The sequence below is a fragment of the Natrix helvetica genome, assembly GCF_964273705.1.
Source record: "Natrix helvetica genome assembly, chromosome: 1".
In the NCBI taxonomy this organism is placed as follows: Eukaryota; Metazoa; Chordata; class Lepidosauria; order Squamata; family Natricidae; genus Natrix; species Natrix helvetica.
The window spans coordinates 197,329,484-197,353,637 of NC_138548.1; the positions used below are offsets into that span (position 1 = coordinate 197,329,484).

Below are 24,154 nucleotides of genomic sequence, written 5' to 3' on the forward strand. Positions count from 1 at the left end.
TCAACAACAGTTGTCATTTAGCAATTGAGAATAGTGACTTCTCCATCTTGCCCTGCAAGAGTTTTAGCAGCACCTAAATCTCCCCTTGTCAGTTCCCATACCTGTTGCCCCCAAATAAACTCTAACCTGCACAAGGGTCAAGGATCTGTATTTTGCTGGCATTTCCTGTTCTGAGAAATACACGAACAGAAATCAGCCCAATTAAGTTACCTGGCTGCTCCCTCTGCTTGGAAAACCAGAAAACCAGATGCAAACAGTCTGGGAGCTGTGGGGGAAGTGGTGTGTGGAGACCCTCTAAACTTCCAGAAAAATAAGGGAAGGGATGAAAATATCAGCCTTACTCCACTCCTAAAGGACAGGGCTTCTTGATTCCTTGCCAGCTAGGGATAGGTAGAAACAACTGAGCTGGGGAAATGTGACGAATGAAACATGTCTTTAGATCTCTTTCCTAGTGACATTCCTAATGACAGATCATTTTACCAATGATTTCCTCTTTGCTATAGAAAGTGGACCATAAAAATAACTTACATATTACAGGCTATCCCTTCTCTAAGCCTAATACACCCCTTTAAAACGTCACGGGAGTGGGGGGAAGGTATCTCATTCTCAATTTTAAATGCCTATAAATTTTTTTTTTTAATGTTTCACTTTTATTCCATTTTTCAATATATGTGGCCTCTACACGACTAGCTGTATAAATACAAGCATACATGCACACTGATACCATTCAAATTCTATAAAGTGTGCATAAAGTTACCGTATATTCAACCAATGGATGAATAAAACAAATTATCAATACATTACTGTAATTATTTAAAATACTGCATTTGTTTCTAATTAGCACAAGATTCTTGCTTTATTACAAGCTGAATAAATGAATTATAGGTAGTGATTACTGACACAATTGGGACCAGCAACCCCACTGCCAAGTGATATAATATGACCCCATTGCACTTATGTCAGTTATTAAGCAAAGTACCCACAGTCACAAAGCACAATATGACATGACCAAGACCTTCTGCCGGCTTCCTCATTTTGTTCGTTAGAAGTCAGTTGTGAAAGTTGCAAATGGTGACCCATTGACCGAGGGACTCTGTGATCGTTGGAAATTTGTGCTGGCTTGCAAAGCACCCAAATTACACTCACATGACCTCAGAGACAAGGTACAGCCACAGGTTCAAGGACCAGTCATGAGTTTACTTTTTTCAGTGCCATCATAACTTCAAAAGGTTGCTAAACAAGGTAGTTGGTAAGTAAGAAGTGTTTGCATTTATATTGAAGCTGGTGGAGATGTCACACTATATCCCATTTTTTCTTACCTCTTGATTCTCTTGTAAAAAAAATAAATGGGTTCTTTTTTTTTAAAAAAAAGGATATATGTAAGAGAGATGGAGAGGAAGTTCACATGTAAAATATTAACTCTTTGATTTTGTAAGAAATGGCTTGTATATATCAATGAATGCATAAACATTTGTATTTGCTGCAACAACAACACGGAGGAAGAGGCAAATATACTTACGGGCTGTGGCCAGCAGCTCAGGAACAATATCATAAGGAAAAAGAGGCTTCTCCAGTCCCCGAAAGTACAATTTCAGCACTCCAGCCACTGAATCCAAGTCATGCTGTACATAGCTATCTGATAAGGGGTCCTCACCTGGTGGAGAAAAATTAAACTTGCAACCACAGGTAAAAGATGGGGTCCAATCCCAGGCTAGCTATGAAAAGGTCTAAACGACTTTGAATGTGTTGGCCGATGCCAACGCTGAAGGCTGCTGCAATGGGATCTGAAGACCAATATCTGTTTTGGTTATAATTTCTGGAATGTCAATGCGTAAGAGGTATTTGATGTACCTCCTGCTTCTACGGCATTCTAGAAATGCCCTGGCAAGCTTAAGAAAACCTTTTAAACGCCCCCCCCCCCCCCGACTGCTCACCTTTCTCAAAGGCATTCCTGATCTCTGCTACTTGTGCTTGAGAGCCAGGCACACGAAAAACACCTTCATGCTGGAGGCCTGAGCAAAGAAGTGGGTGTGGGGGGGGAGAAATACCAAGGGGTATTTTCAGTGAAGAACTCATGGTCTTCACAGTTCAACTCCCAGCAAGGTGACCAAATACGGGCACAAGGGAAGAGGAAGGAAGGAAAGGGGGGATGAGCACAGGCCAGTCTTACCATGGAGATTGATGAAGCGGATGCAACTTTCCACCACAAGGGGCACCGCTTGGCCTGAGGCCTGGAGTTACAGGAAGGAAAGCAGAAGGTCACAAGATAGCATTCTCACAACACACCCAGGACTGCTGGGGACTAGGTTCCTAGCTGTCGTGATTGGGCCTGTTCATTAATTAATGGCATCTTTATTCTGATCTAGCAGATAGAGCAAAATGAAATGCTGCAGCAGTTATAGCTAAAACTCTGATTAGGAAGTTGCCTGCTCATCTTATCTTATAACTCAAATGGGCTACTTGTAGTTAGATGAATCGCTTCCTCAGAGTCAAACTTTTATCTGCACGAGGGGCAAGAATATAGTACCTTAGGACAGTTGTAACAATTGCTGTACTATAATGCAATCTACAGTAACTCACTGCTGTAACTAGTGAATTGCTGTAACGACTGAAATAATGTGGGAAAAGATGAATAAAAATCACTGGGTGCATTTATCAGTAGCTTATTTTATATGTGCCTCTTCTCCACACTGTTGATGCTCTGCAGACATGGGAGGTTTTGGAAACAAGACAAAAAGCTTTGGTTGTCAACAGCAGAAACAGAATGAGTGTGATCACCATTAACAATGATCCCTCTTATTGTTAAACTGGATTTTGGGGCAACTGTTAACTAATTCAGTGGGTACTACTTGGCAAAGAAACGAGGACCTTCCAATGTACAATAGCCAAGCTTGGGCTTTTGAAGAGAAGAGTGTGACTGAGCCCCTGACAATGAATGAGAAGTCCATCTTGGGCAAATAAAACTGAGACAAGAAACTTTTTAAAAGTACATGTCTTTTCTCTTTTTTTTTGTCAGGTGCATCAAATTTTACAGGACAATTGTGAAGGTGAGAGCCACTTTGGGGTAGTGGTTCAGGCATCAGGCTAGAATCCGAGACGCTCTGAATTTTATTCCTGCCTTGCCCATGAAGCAGCTGACCTTGGGTCAGTCCTCCTCTCTCAGCCCTAGGAAAAAGGCAAAGGCAAGCCACTCCTGAAAAATCTTGCCAAGAAAACTTCAGGGGCTTGCCCAGGCAGTCGCCAGGGGTCAAGACTGCCTGGAAAGCAGAAGAAAAAAACATGTGAAGATAAAATGAAGTAGGAAAAGGAGAGGGAAAAAACCGCCAGATACCTTACTCTGGCCATTCTTGGGAAAAGAGTGGATCCTATGCAAGGAATTGCATAATTAGCCCATCACATTTCCATTCTTCAGGAGAGAGCTTCAAAGCTTTAGATAAATCATTTTAATTTCTCCTCTAAAAACTGCAGAACAAACTGTTTGGTCCACATATTCAATTTTACTTAGTATAGAAACCTAAAGCAATCCTAATTTTGCCCTAGCTAAGAAAATTTCTACACATTGTCCAGAATTGCAAAATCAAAAGAAAAAACCCAACTTCCTCTCAGTTTCACTTTTTGCACAAATATGGCAATGAGTGAGGGGGAAGGGGGGCAAAAAAGAAATTAGAGAGAGAACCTGGACTTTCCCTAGTTAGACAAGCATTGTAGATCATAAAGAAAGTAAAAGCATCTTGAAGAGAGCTCACCCCACCCTACCCTACTTCCGGTACCTACATTTATACATTTTTCTCAGTACTATTATGAAAGCAGTTTTCTACCATCTCTTTCTAGGCTGATGTCTTGATTTCCCAGCGTAGCCTGTATGCTTGAACTGAGTCTCCTTCTACAGCAGGAGTGACAACTCCTGATGACTGTGCCGGTGTGTCATTTTGTCTCTGTGCCTCATTTGGGGATCAAAAGAGATGTGACTGTAGGGTCATTACCACATCATCAGAGATGAAGGGACAAAATGTCCACTTCTCTTCCCCATGTTTTTTTTTTTACTAATAAGCAACAAAATTGCTAGAGAGACTTTCAACAACTTTCAACATCTCACTCCTTAAAACTTCTGCAAATGAGGGGAAATATACAATCATTGCAGATGGAATTTTAAAAACGGGGTGCCTTTATCATAGGGAAGCTTTAAAATGCTTATTTAAAGCCTGAAACACCTCCAACTTCATCAAACTGGGGAAACCCATTTGAAGGTTTTGGCTCCAGGCACTTGGGAAACAAAACCGAAGAGCTAGAAAGGCATGGGGATTCCACATGTGGCTTGCAAAATGCTCAGCCCTATCTTCTCATGTATACAATGGAAAAAGCAGTCTACCTTTATGAGCAAAATGACTCAGGGTGTTAAATATTAAGGCACATTCACAGAAAAAAATATTAAGGCACATAGCACAGAAAAAAATGGGCAGGGGGAATAATGGGCAAAGTCTCTCTTTTTTGCGGTTTTAATACAGTAATATCCAACAATGAAACAGCAAAATAAGACATCTAGTATAGTCTAGAAGTAGAAAGTGTCTCATTTTAGCACTGAAAACCACCCCTTCACCCACATACATACCCTCTCTGTGTGCTGTGTATGACTGCAAAAAAACCTGGTAAAGCCCAGTGATTTCCTGTTGCATGCTGGGGTTTGAGTTTACCACATTTCTAACACGTGAATAAATTGTGGGTGGAATCCAAATGTAATATGGTGAGAGTGGATCCATTGAAACCAAAGAAATATTAAATTAATTGAGAAGAATTCAAATCTCTATGAATTCAACAGATCACTTTCAGCATGATGTATGTCTAGAACAAACCCCAAATCTCTCTCTTCAATCTGTTTATGAAAACTAAAGTGTAAACCATAAACCATAAAATTAAACAAATCTGCATAAGCTATTAGTGGTGTGCGAATGAAACAATTCTGATCGTCTGTAGGCAAATGGTTAGAAGAGGTATTGCCTACAAAAAGAAGCAAAAAGGAACAACTAGTTTTTCTTAGCTAGGATCTGTTACCTACAGTTATCAAATAAATTCCTGTAAAGAGTGAATGAATTAATTTGCTTAATTATGGACAAATTTGAAGCAATCAAAAGCTTTTAGTCCAATCGCATTAGCATATTTTAATATCCTTATTCTAATGATATAAAACAGGTGTGTCAAACTCACTACGTCGTCGTGTGACATTTCGCAACTTTTTTCCCCTTCGCTAAAACGGGGGTGGATGTAGCCAGCACGTGACACATTTGGTTTGCAGGCCACAAGTTTGACACCCCTGCTATAAAACAAATTCTGCAGAACCTTTTTTCACACATCGTTTGACTGGAAAGGTATCATTTCTTTTCAAATGTAATCAATACTCTATTTTATTGTTAACTTATGGGTGTAGCTCCTGGTCACTGACTGGCTGGCTAGGCAGGAAATTTTGGTTCAACTTACTTGGCTCAGGTCCCCAGAGTTATCCCTAAATTATCATCTTAAAATTCAAAAGAAGCAAAGGACTCCAGGCTGTGATCCACAGGGTCCACAAGAAGTTATGATGACAGCAAAATGATGACACACACATGACAAATGCTGCAATGATATTTGTTGTCAACACGCATGTGTGTTGTAAGATCTGTGTGATTATGTCATCATGCTCTATCTGCCCCTTTGCCCCTATGGAGGCTCATGCCAGAGCACTATTTCTTGGAAGATAATGTTGCAACCATACAGCAAAAGCAACGAGCACTTCCCAGAAAGTAGCCGGGACACAAATTCAAAGCTTTCCTATACAGAACTAAATTTTTATAGCCTTTTAATGGATTGAAAGAGACCATCAGACAATGCATAGTATATGGCTAAAACATGCAATCATGTCTTATTTCGAGAACACATCAAGATCTCCCAGTGACAAGTGAACATTTTTAAAAAAAAGATGGAATAGTGCATGTGCAGAAATACAAACAAGATAGCACTGCATGCACACATAGGCAGGTACATACAGAAATGTAGTATTAAATATTCTGATGTGCAAAGCATGCTTCATGCAAGGTTAGCACTTTATAATCCCACAAAGACTTGCAGACACACTCATACATAAATATATATATATAAGTGAGTGAGTACACAAACACTCAAAATCATGGTGTGTGTGTTTTTTTTAATGAGAAAGTACAGTCCATCACACAAGCAGTCTATGTACCCTTCCATGCCCCTTAGGTTGGCAGGCCTCCCCACCCACCGAGTCAGGCTACCGTTTCCCACCGCCAGTCCTGTACCTGCTTCCGTGCCTGCAGCCTCCGCCTCCTTGGGCAGCAGGGACAGGAGAGACAGAGTGAGCAGACATGTTACAAGCAAAGGGAGCAGCAAAAGCCATTGGGGAGAGCCAGAGGCAAAAGCTGGGCCAGAACAGTGCAGAGTAATCACACTAGGCAAAGGGCAAGAAAGCAAGACTAGGAGCTGGGCAGGAGGGGAGCAGCTGAGGGCAGCAGCCGGTACCTCCAAGAAGGCCTGTAGGTCACCCTCGAAGAGCTGGTGATGACAGCGCGAGGGAGGGCGGGACCGCCGGATGCGCTGGGACTGTGGCCTGGAACCAACATTTTTGTGGTGTGGGGAGGAAGGCAGATGTCAGAGCGTCCCCCACCCAAACTGGAACGGTGTCCTCCCCAGAATTCTGCTTGGATTCTCCACTGCAGAGTAGGCCTGAGGAATTCTTACAAGGGAACCACCACCACCAACTGAATCTGCAATTTTCATTAATCCCAGGATTCCTTTTTTACCTGGCTAATTCTCTATCCACCGCAGCACCTGGGAAAGCAAGAAGAAAGAACAAAAGGAGACAAAGAAGTTAAATTTGGAGTCTTAATGGCTTTATTCATGCCTCTGATTTAGAGTAAAATCAGAGAGCTTGTTGCTTGTTGAAGATCAGCTTGTTGCTTCCACAATAAGAATCTCATTGGAATGAACTCACTGATACAGATTGCTTTCTCACTGGGCCCAAGCTTAGCAAGAATCTGGTTTTGGCCAGAAACCAGAGTTGCATCAATTGACAGAAATTGTGAAACTTCTTTCCCTGCTTTCCAAGAAGAAGGTTCAATTGGCAAGCACTTGTCCTTTATTTATTTATTTATTTATTTATTTATTTATTTTTAATTGCTTTTAAAATAATGCCCCCCCCAAAAAAGGGGGGAGTACATAGATGCTTTTTGAGAAAATGTAAAAAATACAACAAAGGGAAAAAGAAAAAAAATGTGTATCATTTTAATAGTGAATTCTATATATACTTAATTTACTGCAGATATTAATATATATTTCAAACACATTTATATAATTTTCCGCTCTTATCCTACTCACCAAACCAATTTCATCTCTCTCAATATATATATAAGGTTTTAAAAATAATAGTTTCAATAAAGAACATAACTTATATTTGATCAAGTAAATATGACAAAGGAAAGCCATACAGGAGAGAATCACAGACTTTGTCACTCAAAGAGCTATCAGTATTCAGGATTCAAAACAAACACTGTGTGTCTGTAAGAGTGTGTGTGTGTGTGTGTGTAATACAGAAGGGAATGCAACTCCCCAATAGACTGTTGCTTCTTCCCTTAAGTGAAAACAACTAAACAATTCTCACCACAGAGAACCTTGGGATCAGAAATTCTCTCAAAAGAGTACCAAGGCAAACTTTTTCAGCAACCTGTAATTTTGAGGGTGTTCTGGGAGAAAGCATGGCAAAGTGATTTATTCTTTTAGATATTATGAGGTGTTTCTCAAGTCCTTAGAAGCTGGATGGATAGATGGGTGCGTGAGTGAGTGGGTGGGTGGATGGATGGATGGACGGACGGACAAATATAATAAATACCAATAATAGGCTCCCAATCAAAGAGTACAGATATTGTCTATTCCTTCACACCTCACCTTTCTCTATCGCTTCCTTCATCTGGTCATGCTTTGCTTGCAGTTTTGTTTGAATGCTTCGTCCAGAGAGATATTCTTTGAATTTCTGTGCAAGAGATAGCATAAAATCTGTTATCAAAGATTGGGCTGAGTGGGACAAGTTTCTCTATTTACTGATCAAATCCAAGACATCTTATTGAAGCTTTCAACAAACTGGAACCATACCAGGAAGACTGAATGGGAGAGAACCTATCTTTCATCCTTCACAAATGTTTAGTGTCTTGTTGCATCTAGCCAGCTATTTAAAATCCAAGAAAGCGACCTGGTCACTTTTCTACTTTACTTCGATAATTGGGAAGACTAAATCATCAAGTTCAAAAGTAGGAGGCATTCCACTATTGAACAAGAGTCAGAAACTGGTTTTTTTCTCAAATCAATCTTCTATCACTTTATTTTTAAACTCCAGGTCTCTATAGTATCTAATCAGGTCGGAGGTTCTCATTCTACAGCAGATTCATATTTTGTGTTTCTCCACTTTGAGAGTCAAAATGCAAAGCCACTGTCAGATCCCTAAAAGCGATACTGCCCTTCCATTGGGAGGAGGGGGATCTTGGAGTCGATTTATTAACATTGCCTGTGACAACTGAGATTTCACAACTGGTTTCCTGGTGCCGAAGCGCCTTGAGATCCCCTCACCTTTTGGGGAATGTTTATGATGGCCATGTGGGACAGTTCACTTTAATGTCTAAAGGAAGATAGCCATGGGAATGTATGCTTATCCAGTTCTCAGGGCAGCCTGGTAAAGCAACCACCTTCACACTTGTGTATTGGCTAAAATCTGCATTCTGACTAATGGGAGGGGTCTCTACCACTTTAATTCTAGTTGTCTTGCCTCGGGGGATTCAGATGTTGCTTTGCACTGATCGTTTTCACTTCTACTTAGTAAAAGGTTCCATTTGAAATACTTTATTTCAAGAGTCTTCACTTTCTTAAGCTAGAAGGAGAGGCAATCCTTACAGCCACCTTCTTTTTGTCTAGGTTTCTAAAATGGGGCTGAAGGAAGGGTCTCTGGCAAAAGGTCTTGCTCAGAACAATGCTGAAGCAGGGATTAGTTCAGAGCAGTGACGTGCGGTGAGGTTCATGGCTGGTGAGGCTGGTGACGTCATCAGGAAGGCGGGGAATGGGACCACGTGTGCTGGAGGCTCAGGCTGCCTCAGCCTCCAGCACACATGATCCCATTCCCCGCCTTCCTGAGCGTGCTCCACCGGTTCGCGCTCCACAGTCCTCGAAAGCGCCTGGGGAACGACGAGAACCTTCCTGCCTCTGTTGGACTTTGCGCGCTCCTCGAGGAGCGCGCGAAATCCAGCAGAGGCAGGAAGGTTCTCATCGTTCCCCAGGCGCTTTCGTGCCTTCGTCATCCGGGAGCGCCGACATTTCTGCCTCCGCCCTCCGCAGCTCCCGGGCGCGCCCGGACGGATGTATATAATATTATAATATTATATATATATAGTATATAATATTATATACTATTATTTCATGAAGAGAGGTGAGGCTTTGCCTCCCCTGCCTCCCCTGACCGTACATCCCTGGTTCAGAGTAACATTCTATCAGTGATTTCATAGAGAAATTGTTGTAAAGAAGAGACCTACCAATAGCGAAGGTGACCTCATGCTGTCTTATATAAATAGGAGGAGGGTGAGTTATCATAAACAAGTTCTAGTGAAATCTAAATTAATTAAAATAAAAAATAACTATCTAAATGTATTGGGTTATGGTATCCTCGTCTTTATGACCGCATATTAAGGGTGCATCAAGTTTAATTCTTTTAGGTATCTAGGATACTACCATGATATAGAAGCTTTCTGTATCCTGCTGGTTGGCCCGGCGTTTTGCCAAAGCCTGCTTCCCACCAGCATCAGAACCTGTGGACTTGAGTGACTCTGTAGACTGGCAGCCTTGAAAGGCATCGAGTGCTTCTGGCTCCTCTGCTGTCAAAAGATCTATCAGGCTTTGCAGGGTGGCCTTCAGAGTCTTGTTGACCTGTGAAAGAAAATAGAAATTTCTATACCAAGAGATCTCTGCAGTAGAAAGGTCTTCCTAAGAGCCCAGCTAGATTCTGATGAATCCTAGGAATTCCTCTCTAGCACTAAGGGAATGGGGAAGGCATCTGCAGGACAGTCAGTGGCAGGAAGAAGTGCCAGAATCCCCACCCCACCCCCAGCACTTCTCCTTTGCAGTTCCTAAAATTAACGAAACTGATTTTTGAAATTGAAATTAATTCCTGCCCATCCCCCCCCCCCCCCCCTCAATTGCACCTCACCCTCTATTGGTACCTACTTCATCTGTCTCCAGGGTGATGGAATTGAGGCGAGACTGGATGTGCTGGAAACGGGAAACTAGTTCATTTCTCAATGGACCCTCAGCCCGGACTTCAGATACCTGAAGATAAGAAAAATTACAGAAAAGAAATAATAAGGGCCAGCCTGAGCAGAGAGCAAAAAATGTAGAAGAAGCAGCCAGGAATCCTCTCACCTCATCACCTTCATGAGGCTGGTAGTCAAAAGACAGAGGAGGGCAATAGGCTGCAGGGTTGGCCTCCATCATCCTGGACTTATCTCCCAGGGGATCCAAAGCATCAACCACCCCTTCAATGGCGCACAAGCCCTGTTGCCAAGATGCTTGGGCCCGTGATTCTGCAGCTAGGTAGGTCCTCAGTACTTTGCCCAGCGACAGGTGGAAGCCAAGGTCAAAACACTGGAATCATATGATAAAGATATCATTAGTTATCAGATGAGCCTGATGGGGTTCCACGGTTGACCGATCCCCACTATCTTTTCCAATAGCTGCACAATGACCCAACAATCACAACTTTTGTTGTTGGTGCATCTTTTCTATGACATGCAAATGACCATCTGCTATAAATGCAGGTCAAATTAGGAAATTGGTAATAGTGTAGAAAGAAAGCCACGATAAAAGTGTGCAGTAGATTCTGCAAGAAAGGAAATAAATTCTGCAGGATTTGGAATTTTGTGATTGTTAAGGTTAGAAATTTATAACGTTTCATGGTTTAGGAACACAGGAAAAAAGACACCCAAGTAGAATGCCCTTGAAGCTTCATAGCAGAAATTTACATTTTAATTAGGACAATTATATCCTTGTGCAGCGAAGAGTTACGCAAAACTCCAACTCTTTGTTGTCACCTAACAGTCATCTAAAATGTTATAACTGAGATATGGTAAACTTATTTCAGTTGGTTAGCAGAAATTACTCCAGTATCTTTTTCAAGGTTTTCATTCTCATGGAGGGCTAAACTTATATCATTTTTAAATGGAGAATGCCCCCATTAAAAATAGCTGTTAAAATATGGCAGGCACGGTCTTTTAAAAAAAATATCAAGTTACAGGAAACTAGCTAACTTCTCTGCACTGTATCTTTTAAAACAGTGGTCTCCAAACTTTCTGGCACAGAGTCTTGATTCCAGTTTTAATACTGATGCGTACTCTCTCCTTTTCCCAAAATTTTTTGGAACTATAGTTCTGTGAAAAGAGTGAATGAAACCTATGAGCAATTTCAACATTCCCACCATACAGAAGGTCGCAGGATACTTTAGACAAGCCATGAAGATGCACTGGAAGACCAGTATACATTTGATATATACATGGACTCGTGCCCTTACATAAACAGTGACAGAAGGAATTCATATAGGCAACCATTGACATTTTAGTGCAAACCCCTATGTTGCTGATGGGCATGGAGAGAATTGACTCACATCTAGCAGGTCGGCAACATCGCGTACGTAGTAGTTGCTCATGGCAGAGTTAGCGGTATGTAGATTCAACAAATAATCATTCCGAGCCTTGGCACATTTCAGCTTGCTTTCCAGGAATTTAGACTGTCTCTGTGAAGATCAAGAAATCGTTATGTTAAAATTCCAGACTGTCCTTCCTTCTTCCCTCCATTTCCCTCCGCTTAGTACTTTTGCAAACATCTTTTTTCCTGATAAATAATGGCAACAATTGCTCATAAAGGGAACAACCTCCTTCCTAGCCTGATTCCAGTAGACGTTGTATGATAAATCACTGAGCAAGAAGGAAGAAGAAAATCATCTCTGAAATCATTGAAGAAAACAGCCGAAGGAACTGTTCAGCAACTTTATTCGATAGGCAGCTGGGGAGTGACAGCTAACTATTTCTTCCTTCCCATTAATCCCCTTGATTATACTTTTTTTCTCCTAGCATTTTACTTTCCCATAACTTTTGCATAACAAGAAAAATCTGGTAGGTTCAGAATAAAATTCTATTGCAGGGGATCTTCCCTAAGCATTTTTTAAACCGATGGATATATTTGAAATATTGAGGATACACCGGAGGCACCAGAGTTGTCATTTAGTAAGGAAATTATATAAATTGATTGAAAAAATGTGGGAAGAGCGGTATTCACAAGTATCCTGCTGGGGTTCCAGATCTGCTATATATAGTTCATACAGTTTGACTTACAACCACAATGGAGGCCAAAATTTTGACTGCAAGGCATTGTGATCGTAAGTCAAGGCACTACGTAACTTGATTTTATGATTGTTTTATGATCATTAGAGAGACACTGCAATCGTTAAGCAAATCTAACATATCCAATGCGTGGGTTTTTTTGCCATTTTCTGCTGGTTTCACACGACTGCAGGATGCCACCGCCGGTTGTAAATGCAAGGCGGATGTCAAATGCCTGAAATAGCACTTAGCAATAGAAATAGCAGTTAGATTTATATACCGCTTCGTAGTGCTTTACAGCCCTCTCTAAGCGGTTTACAGAGTCAGCATATTGCACCCCAACAATCTGGGTCCTCATTTTACCCACTTCGGAAGGATGAGTCAACCTAGAGCCTGGTGAGATTCAATCTGCCAAACTGCTGGAAGCTGGTGATCAGCAGAAGTAGCCTGCGGTAGTGCACTCTAACCACTGTGCCACCACGGCTCTTGCAGTCCCATGACCACAGAAAGGAGTGTGTGGCAGTCATAACTTCAAGGACAGTTCATAGGTAGCTTTTTTGAAATCTATCTTCAAATGGTTGTTAAGCAACTGGTTGCAAGTTGAGGAATACCTATCCTATTTCCTGCAATGCAGGACTCCTCTCTGAGTAGGAACAGTGCAAACACCCTGTCTGCCTTGCACTACCCCAACAATTCCATTGTTTCCATTGTTAAAAGGGCAAGTTTTGAGGCCTAAAAATCAGACCAAGATAAATCACTTCAGAATTTTTTCTATCTACAACATTTAAGCTGTACAATTCAATTGAAAAACAAACTGAAACATTTTGGGGGGAAATAACAATAAAAAACATACAATAGGAACTAAAGATAGTAAGTGCTATCTAAATGGATTCAAGGAATATAATCTAGGCCAATCTGTAATCAGCTCAAGAAGGAAAGCTACAAAGATACAACGAGAACTTCATTTAGATGCAAGACATTAAGACTGATATATTCTCCATGACTACAAGGAAGACGAACCTTTAGGATTTTCTTCCAGATTTCTAAGGGGCATAAAGGGAATTCTGGCAAACTCAATAGGCTGGTATCTGTGTGAGCTCAGTTTGACATTCTAAAACGATTAATGGATTTACGTGAATGTTAGAACAACAGTGTGTTTAGGAGGGGAGCCTTGTAACCTATGCTAGTGTTCCTTAAAGACAATTGCTTTCGGTTTTATTGTTTAGAAACAGCCTTGTCAGATGGAACCAACCTGCCTCCACCAAGGTCACAAAAGTTTCATATCAGCCCACCAGCAGCAAAAAAAAAAAAAAAGAACCAAAAAAAAGGAAGTGGTTTGTGGTCTGAACTTACTGGCTCAAATCATTGCAAGGTAATAAATGGTCATAGATTTTGGTTGTCCTCAACTGCCAGCCAATCTGTGTTCTCTCAAAACCTTCCCCCTTCTGTGGGGAGATTCTCTGATGCACCTTTGAAAAGGAGCCTCTGGTCATCTCTTGCTCCCTACACCTGCTCCAAATCTGAAGCTGGAATGAAAAGCTCCATGAGCTGCCTCTTCCAAAGGACAATACACTGAAGACCTCTCTTCCCCAAACCTCTCCAGCTCAAAATGGGAAGGGAAGATTAGGATTTATGGGCTGCACTCATATTTCCACATTTCTCACCCAATATACTGAGCCAAAAAGAAACCGAATGTGTTCATAAAACACACAAACCCACAAAAAAACCTGAAGAGTCAATAGAAACAAGTTTATGTTATGCAAATGGCTTTTGTCCTGACCCAATTAAGCATGCTGTGTGAACAGGATGATAGCCCCACAGCTTTAAACCAAACGTATTTACTCCAATATAAGTCCTTCTATATTCAGTGAACAGTACTAGCATCTTTACCAAAAGACCCAGCCACATTTTGATCTATGATCAAAATTTCCAACACTCCCACCCCCATCTTCTAGCTACCTTTTCCAGGAGGCGCTCCACCTTCCGAAGTGAAGCGCGACGAGGGGTTTTGTCAAGTCCAGCCCCACCCGGGGATCCACTAGGATCTGAATGTTTTCCGCCACTGCGCTTCTCCTCTTGCCGTTCAGCCTCGCGCAGCTTCGCCTCGGCATTCAGGCAATCAACGCGGTACGTCTGGTATGACTTCATAGCCTAACAAATAGACAAAAGCTGATCGGCTCAAAGTTGCCAAACTTTGTTAAGAAAGAAGGACAAATCTTAATCATTAGAGGATTAAATAAGCAGAATTTTAGCCAAATAATAAAATGTAGCTACAAAAAAGGCAAAGATGGTTTTAGATGACCTCTTCAGAAGTATACATTTCAAATCATGAGAAGAAACTATTCAGCTCTATTGAATTCTGCTTTCATCTGACCCCATTTCAAGTACTGTGTCCATTTTGGGGCACCACAAATAAAGAAGATTCATAAAAATTGAAACTGGCTCAAAGAAAGGCAATCAAGGTGATTGGGGACTAGAAACTAAGCATTGAGAAGAAAGATTTAAGGAGGTTCGGTCTTTTAGTCTCCAGAAAAAACAAGGGAGGGTGGATATAACAGCACTCTTTAAAAGTATGAAAGGAGGCCACAAAGAAGGAGGCCAGGCTTGTACTTTCTCATTCCAGAAAACAGAATATGAAATTATGGGTTTAAATGTCAAGAAAACTGATTTTCCAACTAAATTATCAGAAAATCCTTCCTGAGCACTTGGACAGGAACATCAGTTGCCTAGAGAGATGGCGGTGTTCAAGCCAACACTAAACAGCCATCTGTTGGGAATACTTCGAGTATATCTGCTCTGAGCAAAGAGTTGGACTTGATGGCCCCTTCCATCCCCAATGCATAGTCTGAGAAAAGGGGCATGTCAGTCTTAGAATAAACACAAAGACTCTTCTAAGTCTACTATTGTAAAATGACTGAGTCATTATATTATTGCCATTTGCCCTATCCTGTTAGAGCAGGGGTGTCAAACTCGATTTCATTGAGGGTCACATCAAAGTTGTGTTTGATCTCAGTGGGGCTGGGGAGGGGGGCGTGGCCAGAGTGGGCATGGTCAGCTCGACGCCACTCGTGTCAGGAGCACCTATGGAGGCCTGAGTAGTCTGTCAGCAAAAATGGGCTTGCGAGCTCCATTTTTGGCTGTGATGGCCTCCTGGAACCCACTGCCAGTGAAAACGATGCTCCATTTTCGCTAGCAGAGGCACCACGGGCTGGTCCTTTGAGGTTTCCAGGGTGGCCCAATGGGCCAGATCTAAGAACCCCACAGGACAGATCTGCCCCCCTCCCCAGCCTTGAGTTTGATACCCCTGTGTTAGAGACTAAATGAGATGACAAATGCAGGTTGGGGACCCTTTCCTTCCCACTTACCATCTGCAACTCTGAAATTGCCTTCAGGAGCTCATCCTGCATCTGCTGTTCCATCTCTTTGCTCTGACCAGGGAGGAAAAGGGAGGAAAGATTAAGATAGGCTGCACATAGTCTACTCAGCTATAGGGGAAAACAGAGATTGTTATTGCAGCAGGCTGAGAATCTCAGATTTGATTTTTAAGAAAAAAAGTATTTAATCCTTGTTGTTACGGAAATATAGTTGCAATCCAGCAAGCAATGCTTAAGAATAATCATAAACATGGCAGTGGTTAACAAGGATTTCCAGTGACCAAAGGATAGGGCTTCAAATGCTCAGGCAGTTCTTGGCTTCCATCCAATGACACAAAGGATTTGCATAAGCAGCCTACACATGCTTTAAAAAAAAAACATAAAGGCCAATTCAGACTCTCACTGCATAAAATTACAGACTATCCTGGCAAGAAATGGTTGAATTCAAGTGAATTCAGATGTAATAGGAAAACATTATTTCCTGTTTTGTGATGGTGCATGTCTAACATAAAAGAAGTAAGGTCTTAAAAAACACCGTATTTTGGGGACTATAAGACGCACTGGACTGACTATAAGATGCACCTAAATTTACAGGAGGAAAACAAGAAAAAATAGTTTTTGGCCTTTGCGCATCGCATTTTCAACCTCCCCGGCCCCCAGAGGCACTCTGCAGTGCTCCGCCTGCCCCATTTTCACCAAAAATGCGCAGAGGGCTTGGGAGCCCAAAACTGGGTCCATTTTTGGGCTCCCAAGCCCTCCCTGCATCGTGTTTTTGCCTTCCCAGGCCCCCAGAAGCACTCTGCAGTGCTCCACATGGGTTGTTTTTTTTTTTTTTTTTTTGCCAAAAATGGGCCCGTTTTTGGCCTGCAGAGTGCTTCTGGGGGCCAGGTAGGGTAAAAACGTAACACATGGAGGGCTTGGGAGCCCCAAAACGGGCATGTTTTTTGGCAGAAATGAGACGTGCAGAGCCTTGCAGAGTGCTTCTGGGGGCCGGGGAGGGTGAAAATGTGACGCACCATAAAGACCTGTATTCGGTCTATAAGATGCACCTAAATTTTCACCCACGTTTAGGGAGAGGAGGGGGGAAGGTGCGTCTTATACTACAAAAAATACGGTAACTTAGCACCACCCCCACCCCCACCAAACCTTTGGTTTTGCATACTTCCTATGGTCAGAGAACTGTAAATTGTTGACAACGGAAGGTAAAATGTCCAATGTCCTCCTTACAGTTCTTCGAGTCAATTTTTAACTCCTGGTAACTGCCTGCACAAGTCCTTGCAGTTTATTTGGCAAGATTTTGGAAGTGGTTCGCCATTGCCTACTTCTGAGGGAGAGTAAAAGTCAAAAGCTGGTTTTGAACCTCAGGTGGGAATGGAACACTCAGTTTCCCGGTTTCTAAGCTAATGCCTTAACCACTACATCAAACTGGTTCTGTTTTCACAGCACCTGTATCTGTAAAATAGAATTCTAGTATCTCTTGTATAAAGCATTTGTAACTTCCAGGATAAATTGTTGAATATAATGTAGGGCCACACAAATCGGTTTTCTGGCCTGATTTACCTAGCAGGGCTAATGCCTTCTTAACAATCCCACTAGATCGACCCAGGATTGCAGATAGACATAACTGAATCATGTAAGAGGACAGATCTCTTTTGTGGTACACTTGATGGGAGCATTTGAGCCTGGCCTCTCAATTTTCTTCTCTTTGAGTGTTCTTAATTATAATGTTCTCATATAGGGAGGCAAATATTTGGCTTAAGGCCGCAAGTGCTGAACCACCTTATACTTTTTAAATGGCAAATGTTCATTTACTGTCCTTCTCACCTTCTTTGCCTTGTAGGTAAGACTTAAATAATTAAAAAAATCATGAGACCTTGACAAAGGGAAGGCTTGCAAACTGTGAATTTGTGAGCACATTGTTTTCAGATCAGGATCATTCTAGAAGGTAGTTTAGTGTAAGAGCTCCAAATAAAAACTTGGTAATTATTGTGCATGACTTTTAACCTTTGGTGAGCAAGATATAAAACTCAGAGGAAATTACAAGTAGAATGGAGGCTGCATACAGAGATCACAAGGAGATACTAAATAGAAATAGCACATTGGGTTCAGAGTATAGAATTAGAGCCCATTCTTCATGCCTCTCATACACAACACCCATCACACTTGGTGCTGGTAATTCACAACCATATTCCCGCTCACCAAGCACTGCTCTGCCAGGTAAGAACTGGATCTAAGAAAGCATTTCCCATGATTACGTAGCAGTCACAGAAACATTAGCCAACTTCTGAACTGATCAGGAGACGACTAGGGAAAATATTCTTATACAGATGCTAGAGAGCCATAAAAACTCTTCATTTTGTCCATTTTCCCTTTTCAATCAGGAATAATAACTGGCTGATGGCAAAGGGTGATTCCAGCAAGGGCAAGGCAAAAGGACAGTATAGGCTACAAAGAAGAGGCCTTTGTTCAAGCCCTGTACAAAGTCTAACTTTGATAGACACATCAAGGTGACGTGAGGATAGAATCCACCTTGGTCTTACTCCAAAGCACTTACTTTCCGGGCCAATCGCCCGACATCCTCGCTGATGTGCACCAACCGAAGCACCAAATGCCCTGTGTAGATTTCACTCAGTGCTCCATGATCCCGGCTTGCCTGCCGCGTCTGATTGAGGATTGTATACCAGCAATTCAAAGGTGAAGGGAGATTCTGGTCCTTCCTGCATGTAAAGAAGGAAGCCCTTTAATCTTTGACTGCAGGAGCAACACACTTAGCGTCTGCATCCTTAGCTTTTATCATCTTTTATCGCTCTTCCTTATTTGCGATATGTTGGTTTTATTGTTCTCCACCATTTTACTCCAAGGAAGTAATGAGTACCTGAAACTGGTCTTGGCCAAGTCTGGTAATGTGCTGGATGAAGGCCAACTGTCTTAAGTTAACTATCACCACCCACAAGGTGGAAAAACTGCAGGAAGTAACTCAGCTCTGGAATTGTGATTAGCCTATTCTAGATCAGTTTGCATTGCCTCTGAAAGAGGAGGTCTGCGGGGTGAGGGAAATCCAAAGCTGCCTCTCCTTGGTGGTAACACTGGCAAGGAGTTTGTTTGCACAACCACATTTAGTGTGCCAACTGCGACCATTCCTAAGCCATTTGGACCTAGTTCGCAGCATGGTTATAGCCTAACATGACTGCTATGTTGTGTTCCACCCATTTACACCACAGATACCTTAAGATGAAAGTACTGCATACACACAAAAAATCAAACATGGCTGATAATTGTTACTAAACTTAGTAACAAAATTTAGGGATTTTTCACTTTTCCTGCTGCTCAACTTCTATGTTCAAATCAATTATCAGAACTCTGCATCTACATGTTTTTTCCTCACAAGAAGGAGAGCTGCTGTTTGTGTGCTGACATTGCACTGGTACATCAAACCAAGCATTGCTGGTGAGGTAACCTACTCATTCCCCCCCCCCCCTTTCTATTCAATTGTGTCTGATTCGTGGAGACTTCCTGGATCAGTCCCTGCAGTTTTCTTAGCAAGATTTTTCAGGAGTGGTTTGCCATTGCCTGCTTCCTAGAGATGAGAGAAAGTGACTGGCCCAAGGCCATCCAGGTGGCTTTTATACCTAAGGCAGGAATAGAACTCAAGATCTCTCTGTTTCTATCCTGGTGCCTTAACACTAGACCAAACTGCCTTTCAACCTAGACATAACATAAAGCATTTATATCCTCCAGGATAAATTGTTGAATATAATATAGGGTCAGTGTCACACAATTTAGTTGCAGATGATGTCATCAACCATCCTGATATATTCAGACTTAACTCCCAGCATCAGACCTTCCATCAGTAACCCACCTTTCCTTCATCTGCCATCCCACCAGTTGTTTTCTCCACTGCTGGCCACCTCCAGAAATATTTTTTAAAAAATAAAGTGTCACTCACCGGGCTTTCTTGCCTAAGGTAGGCAAATGAATACAGATTAATATTATATAATGTGGACCTTTCCATTTGGAAATCCTTCTTATATATTATGATGTTCCAATCAATTATACCATCCTTATGTTAAAGTATTAATCAATGTTTTATTCTGTATTTGTACTGCCCTTAGCTACAAGCATCTGCTTCAATCTGTTCTCCTGAATAGTACCCTTCAAGGATCCAGGGATATTTTTGTAGGGTTTTTTTAAAATAAATCTTTGCTTTCATATGCTGTTACATAAAATATAAGTCAATGTTGTTGTACTTTCAATTTTCTTTATGAAATATTCCTAACAGAAGGGTCCACAATACCTGATAGAATAAAAGTCAACCCCAGGAGTTTTCTATCAGTAGTATGACACTGATTCACAGGATATGAAACATGCTCCACTAAAACTGAGCTGCGGTATTGACTGAAGAATGGGTAAAAGGTCAAAGGGATTATGTGCATCCCATATCTCTAGCTCTCCCAAGAGATTGGAAGGCTGGGAAAGATTAATCAGTTTTCTAACAAAAAGGAGAAGGGGTGGGGATGAGGCACTGAGAGGAAACTGGGCTAATAAAGAACATTCCAACAGCGGTTGCCTCCAAGTGCAGGATTACTGGTTACCAACGGATGAACTTTCTACTTCTTCCTGTATAGTTACTTGCTGTAATGCCTCTTAGATATAATAAGATATATATATATAATCGCCACTGCACTGACTTACACACAAAATGGACGCCAGTAAAAACCTTGCCAGGAAAGCTCCCAGGGTCAAACTCTTGACACTTACTGTTCAATAATGTCTCTAACCCTTTTTTTTCAGCTTCTTCCCACGCAATCATCACCCTCAAGTTATCTCTGTGGAAGGTCCCTTCTCAACACCCGTTCACCCTTCCCCACTGAAGAATTAAAAGACTCTAACCTGAAATTCTGATGCTCCTTGGAGCCACGTATCTTAGCCGAGAAACGTTCCGACAATTTCTCCAGTCCTCTGGAATATTCTTGTTCCACTTCAGCCTTCCGGCGCAGGAAGTCAGCCACATCTTGGAGCAACTGTTGTCGACTCTCTGCCTGAGAGTCAAGACCTCGGACTTGCTCCCCCATTTGCCAGCGCATTTCTGAAAGAGAAGCACAGATTATAGTAGAGAGGAAGGTTTGGAGAAAAAAAATCATCTCCGGTGGAACCGGTAGTAAAAAAAATTGGCAACCCACCACTGTCAGGGGAGGCAGTTTTCGCCCTCCCAGAGGCTCGAGGAAAGCCTCCGAAGCCTGGAAAAGGCGAAAATGGTCCCCCCCACCCCAGGGTCCAGGAGGCAACTAGCCCACGCCCACCATGGCAACCTACCACCCAACAATCAGGCAGAGAACCTGTTGCTGAAATTTTTGAAGCCCATCCCTGCCTCAGGCAATGCCTAGCTAGAACAAAATCTTTCCTCCTGACTCAGACACGCAGAGAAGATCTGTTAAAGATTTCTCCTTCAAGAGACATAACTGAGAAAGCAGACCTTCTCTTTCACAGCCTCATTCTTTGGTACCTTCTCGCCATGGAGTTATGTGATTCTTGAAATGTTTGCATTTCACAGAGAGATGATGAACTCTATTTCTGCAAGCCATTATTCCAAACTGATTGTAAGACCAGAATTATGTGATTATGACTTGATCATTTTATTATAAGTTTGTATTATGGTTGGTTGCACAATCAGTCAGATATTGAGACTGGGATCTGGTTATTTTATTTACCTATTGAATTATTATTACTATAATAGCTGCAATTATTTTCCTTGCTTTGTTTTATTATATTCACAAGGTTTTTGCCACCCAGCGTCCACTAGGATAAAGGTTGGATATAAGCACTGCTAAACAAATAATGCTTTTAGGAAAAGCTGAAAGAAGGACCATCGCAACATGATGTCCCATTCAGCTTGTCTCTCTATCAAAGAAGTTATTTGTCTAGTTTCAAAAGCAAAGGATGCATTTATAATCTTGCTTTTAGACTGAGAGTAATCGTCTTTTGTGGTCATACTAAGTAGATATTGAACTACCGTAGTAAATGAACCACTCAGTATTTTTAATACCATGGTGTAAACTTTTAAAATGTATATGATCTGTTCATCAATTTTACTACTTAAAAAGGAAAGGCAATATAAATATAAATAGAAGGGTGAATTTGTAGCACAGAGGGAACACACCATTCAGTATTATTTTCATTCAGCTTCTGTTATAAATTGATATCAGTTTTTACAGCTCAAAGTTACTTATGGCAGGAATAAACACAGGTAGTCCTCGACTCACAATGGTCCATTTTGTGACTGTTCAAAGTACAGTGGCATTGAAAAAAGTGAGTAATGACTGTTTTTCACACTTACAACCATTGTGGCTCCATAGTCACATGACAAAAATTTGGCTGCTTGGCAACTGGTTCATATTTATGATGGTTGCAATATTTCAGGGTCACGTGATCAGCTTTTTCGACTTTCCGATAAGCAAAGTCAATGGGGAAGCCAGGTTCACTTAACAACCATGTCACTAACTTAACAACTGCAGTGATTCACTTAACAACTGTGGCAAGAAAGGAGATAAAATGAAGAACAATTCACTTAACAAATGTCTCACTTAGCAACATAAATTTCGAGCTCAATTGTGGTTGTAAGTTGAGGACTACTTGTACATCTGAAAAAACTATTGTGTGCTTCCGCAATAATTCATTTCCATTCAACTTGACATCTATGTAATATCTATTTGACCAAAAACCAAGAATATATTCATTGATTTTTCAGTCATTTTATTCACTGGAAAGTTAAATAATGAAACACCCCAGATAGGAAATACTTCCAAGTCTGTTAACAAAAATAAACTAAATATAAATCAAACATTTTCACTTTACATCAGTATGCAAACCCAGTTATCTCCTGACAAGTACTCTATAATTAAGATCTTCAAAAACATGACGTAAGAGTCTTAAGACTTTTTAGAGTATATTTTTAGAGACAACATTGAGATATTTTTTTAAAAATGCTGTCAGTTTCACAACTCCCTTCAAGAAGAAAATTCACAAGGAAGCAACAGATTACAGCTGGGAAGAAAAAGAATCAGTGAATAATTGCAAGAAGACCCCCTCCCTCTTTGTTTTGGGGACCCTGATTTCCCAATTGTAGTTTATACCAAGGGATTTATATAAGAGAGGGATTGGGATATATTTCTTAGTAGCATGAAAAATGTTCTCTGGATATACTTAGGGATTCTCTACTATTGTTGTCTTGTATACAAGAAAGAGATAAGTCCTGACGTATGTTATTTCCTGAAGGAGGGTAAAGAACTATAATAAACATTTGATCCATTACAGAAATAATCCTGCATTTCCTATCTGCAAACTGAAGAGATTAACAAAACAGCAGACACCTTACAGCAGAATTGCAGATGCTCTTCTGGCACCCATAAATTCCACAGAGTTTAGCAGTTAGGTAAGAGGAGTCTCTGCCCGCATGTTATGGATCATCAGAGCTCATAAACAGAAGGTCTGATAATGAGAGAGAGAGAGAAATTATACACGACAAGAGTGCTTCTTCGCAGACAGCTATCTTAAAAACTCTCATAAGAAACTACAAGCATAATAAATTAGGCACCGTACCTAACAATACCTTGAGACCTACAGACACAGGTGCCCAAGACCAAATTCTGGCTACCTTCAGGAGTCAAGAGGTATCTGGACACAGCAAACACACAAATAAGGAGAAGGGAAGAACACATTCAGAAATTAGCAAAATTGATCCCTAAGAGAAGCTTCTATTGGTATCTTCCAAGGCATGGGGCTTTCAAAGCCAAGCTGAACCAATTAAGTACCATAGGCTCAATTCCTGCTAGGGAAAAACATGCTGTAGAAATGCTACCAAGTTTCCGCTGGATGGATGAACTATACTGTGTTCTGCCAGACCACATAGAGCAGGTAGATAAGCTAACGTCTGGCAAAGACCAGACAATGTCCAGGAGTCCTTTTACCATAGCACCCACACTCTTTCACAACAACCACAATCAAGTCAGTCTTCTCTACTTCCAGTGAATGGTGAGGCTGGGACATGAGGACTTTCAGGTCATATCATTTCCTCTTTTCTTTGCAAACTTTTCTCAATATTCAGGGACAAATTTTGATACTGGTTGCAGAAACTCGTAGCTGCATTTCCGCAGGCAAGGAATCCATCTCACATCTTTTTTGTCACCAACAGCAATAATCACCAGAACACTCCTAGATTCTTCATCGTCTTTGGCAATTCATTGGTCTAGGAAGTCTCCTCTCCAGAGGTGGTAGTCAGCAGGTTCTCACCAGTTCTGGAGAACTAGTAGCGGAAATTTTGAGTAGTCCGGAGAACTGGTAAATACTACCTCTGACTGGCCCCACCCCCATCTATTCTCTGCCTCC

At 41.4% G+C, this 24,154-nt stretch overlaps 1 protein-coding gene across 1 annotated transcript in view; it reads right to left on the minus strand.

The window, feature by feature from the left end:
* The window catches only part of ARHGAP4 (Rho GTPase activating protein 4), a 46,008-nt gene that overhangs the window by 8,261 nt on the left and 13,593 nt on the right, over positions 1-24,154 (minus strand). The window contains exons 2-15 of the mRNA XM_081939022.1: positions 20,663-20,858; positions 18,327-18,489; positions 15,764-15,826; positions 14,358-14,549; positions 11,684-11,812; positions 10,447-10,668; positions 10,252-10,353; positions 9,760-9,954; positions 7,936-8,020; positions 6,795-6,822; positions 6,514-6,601; positions 2,171-2,231; positions 1,935-2,012; positions 1,520-1,654 (exon numbers count right to left, since the gene is read on the minus strand). Of these exons, the coding sequence (XP_081795148.1) occupies positions 1,520-1,654; positions 1,935-2,012; positions 2,171-2,231; positions 6,514-6,601; positions 6,795-6,822; positions 7,936-8,020; positions 9,760-9,954; positions 10,252-10,353; positions 10,447-10,668; positions 11,684-11,812; positions 14,358-14,549; positions 15,764-15,826; positions 18,327-18,489; positions 20,663-20,858 (1,737 nt within the window). The remainder of the gene's footprint in view (positions 1-1,519; positions 1,655-1,934; positions 2,013-2,170; positions 2,232-6,513; positions 6,602-6,794; positions 6,823-7,935; positions 8,021-9,759; positions 9,955-10,251; positions 10,354-10,446; positions 10,669-11,683; positions 11,813-14,357; positions 14,550-15,763; positions 15,827-18,326; positions 18,490-20,662; positions 20,859-24,154) is intronic.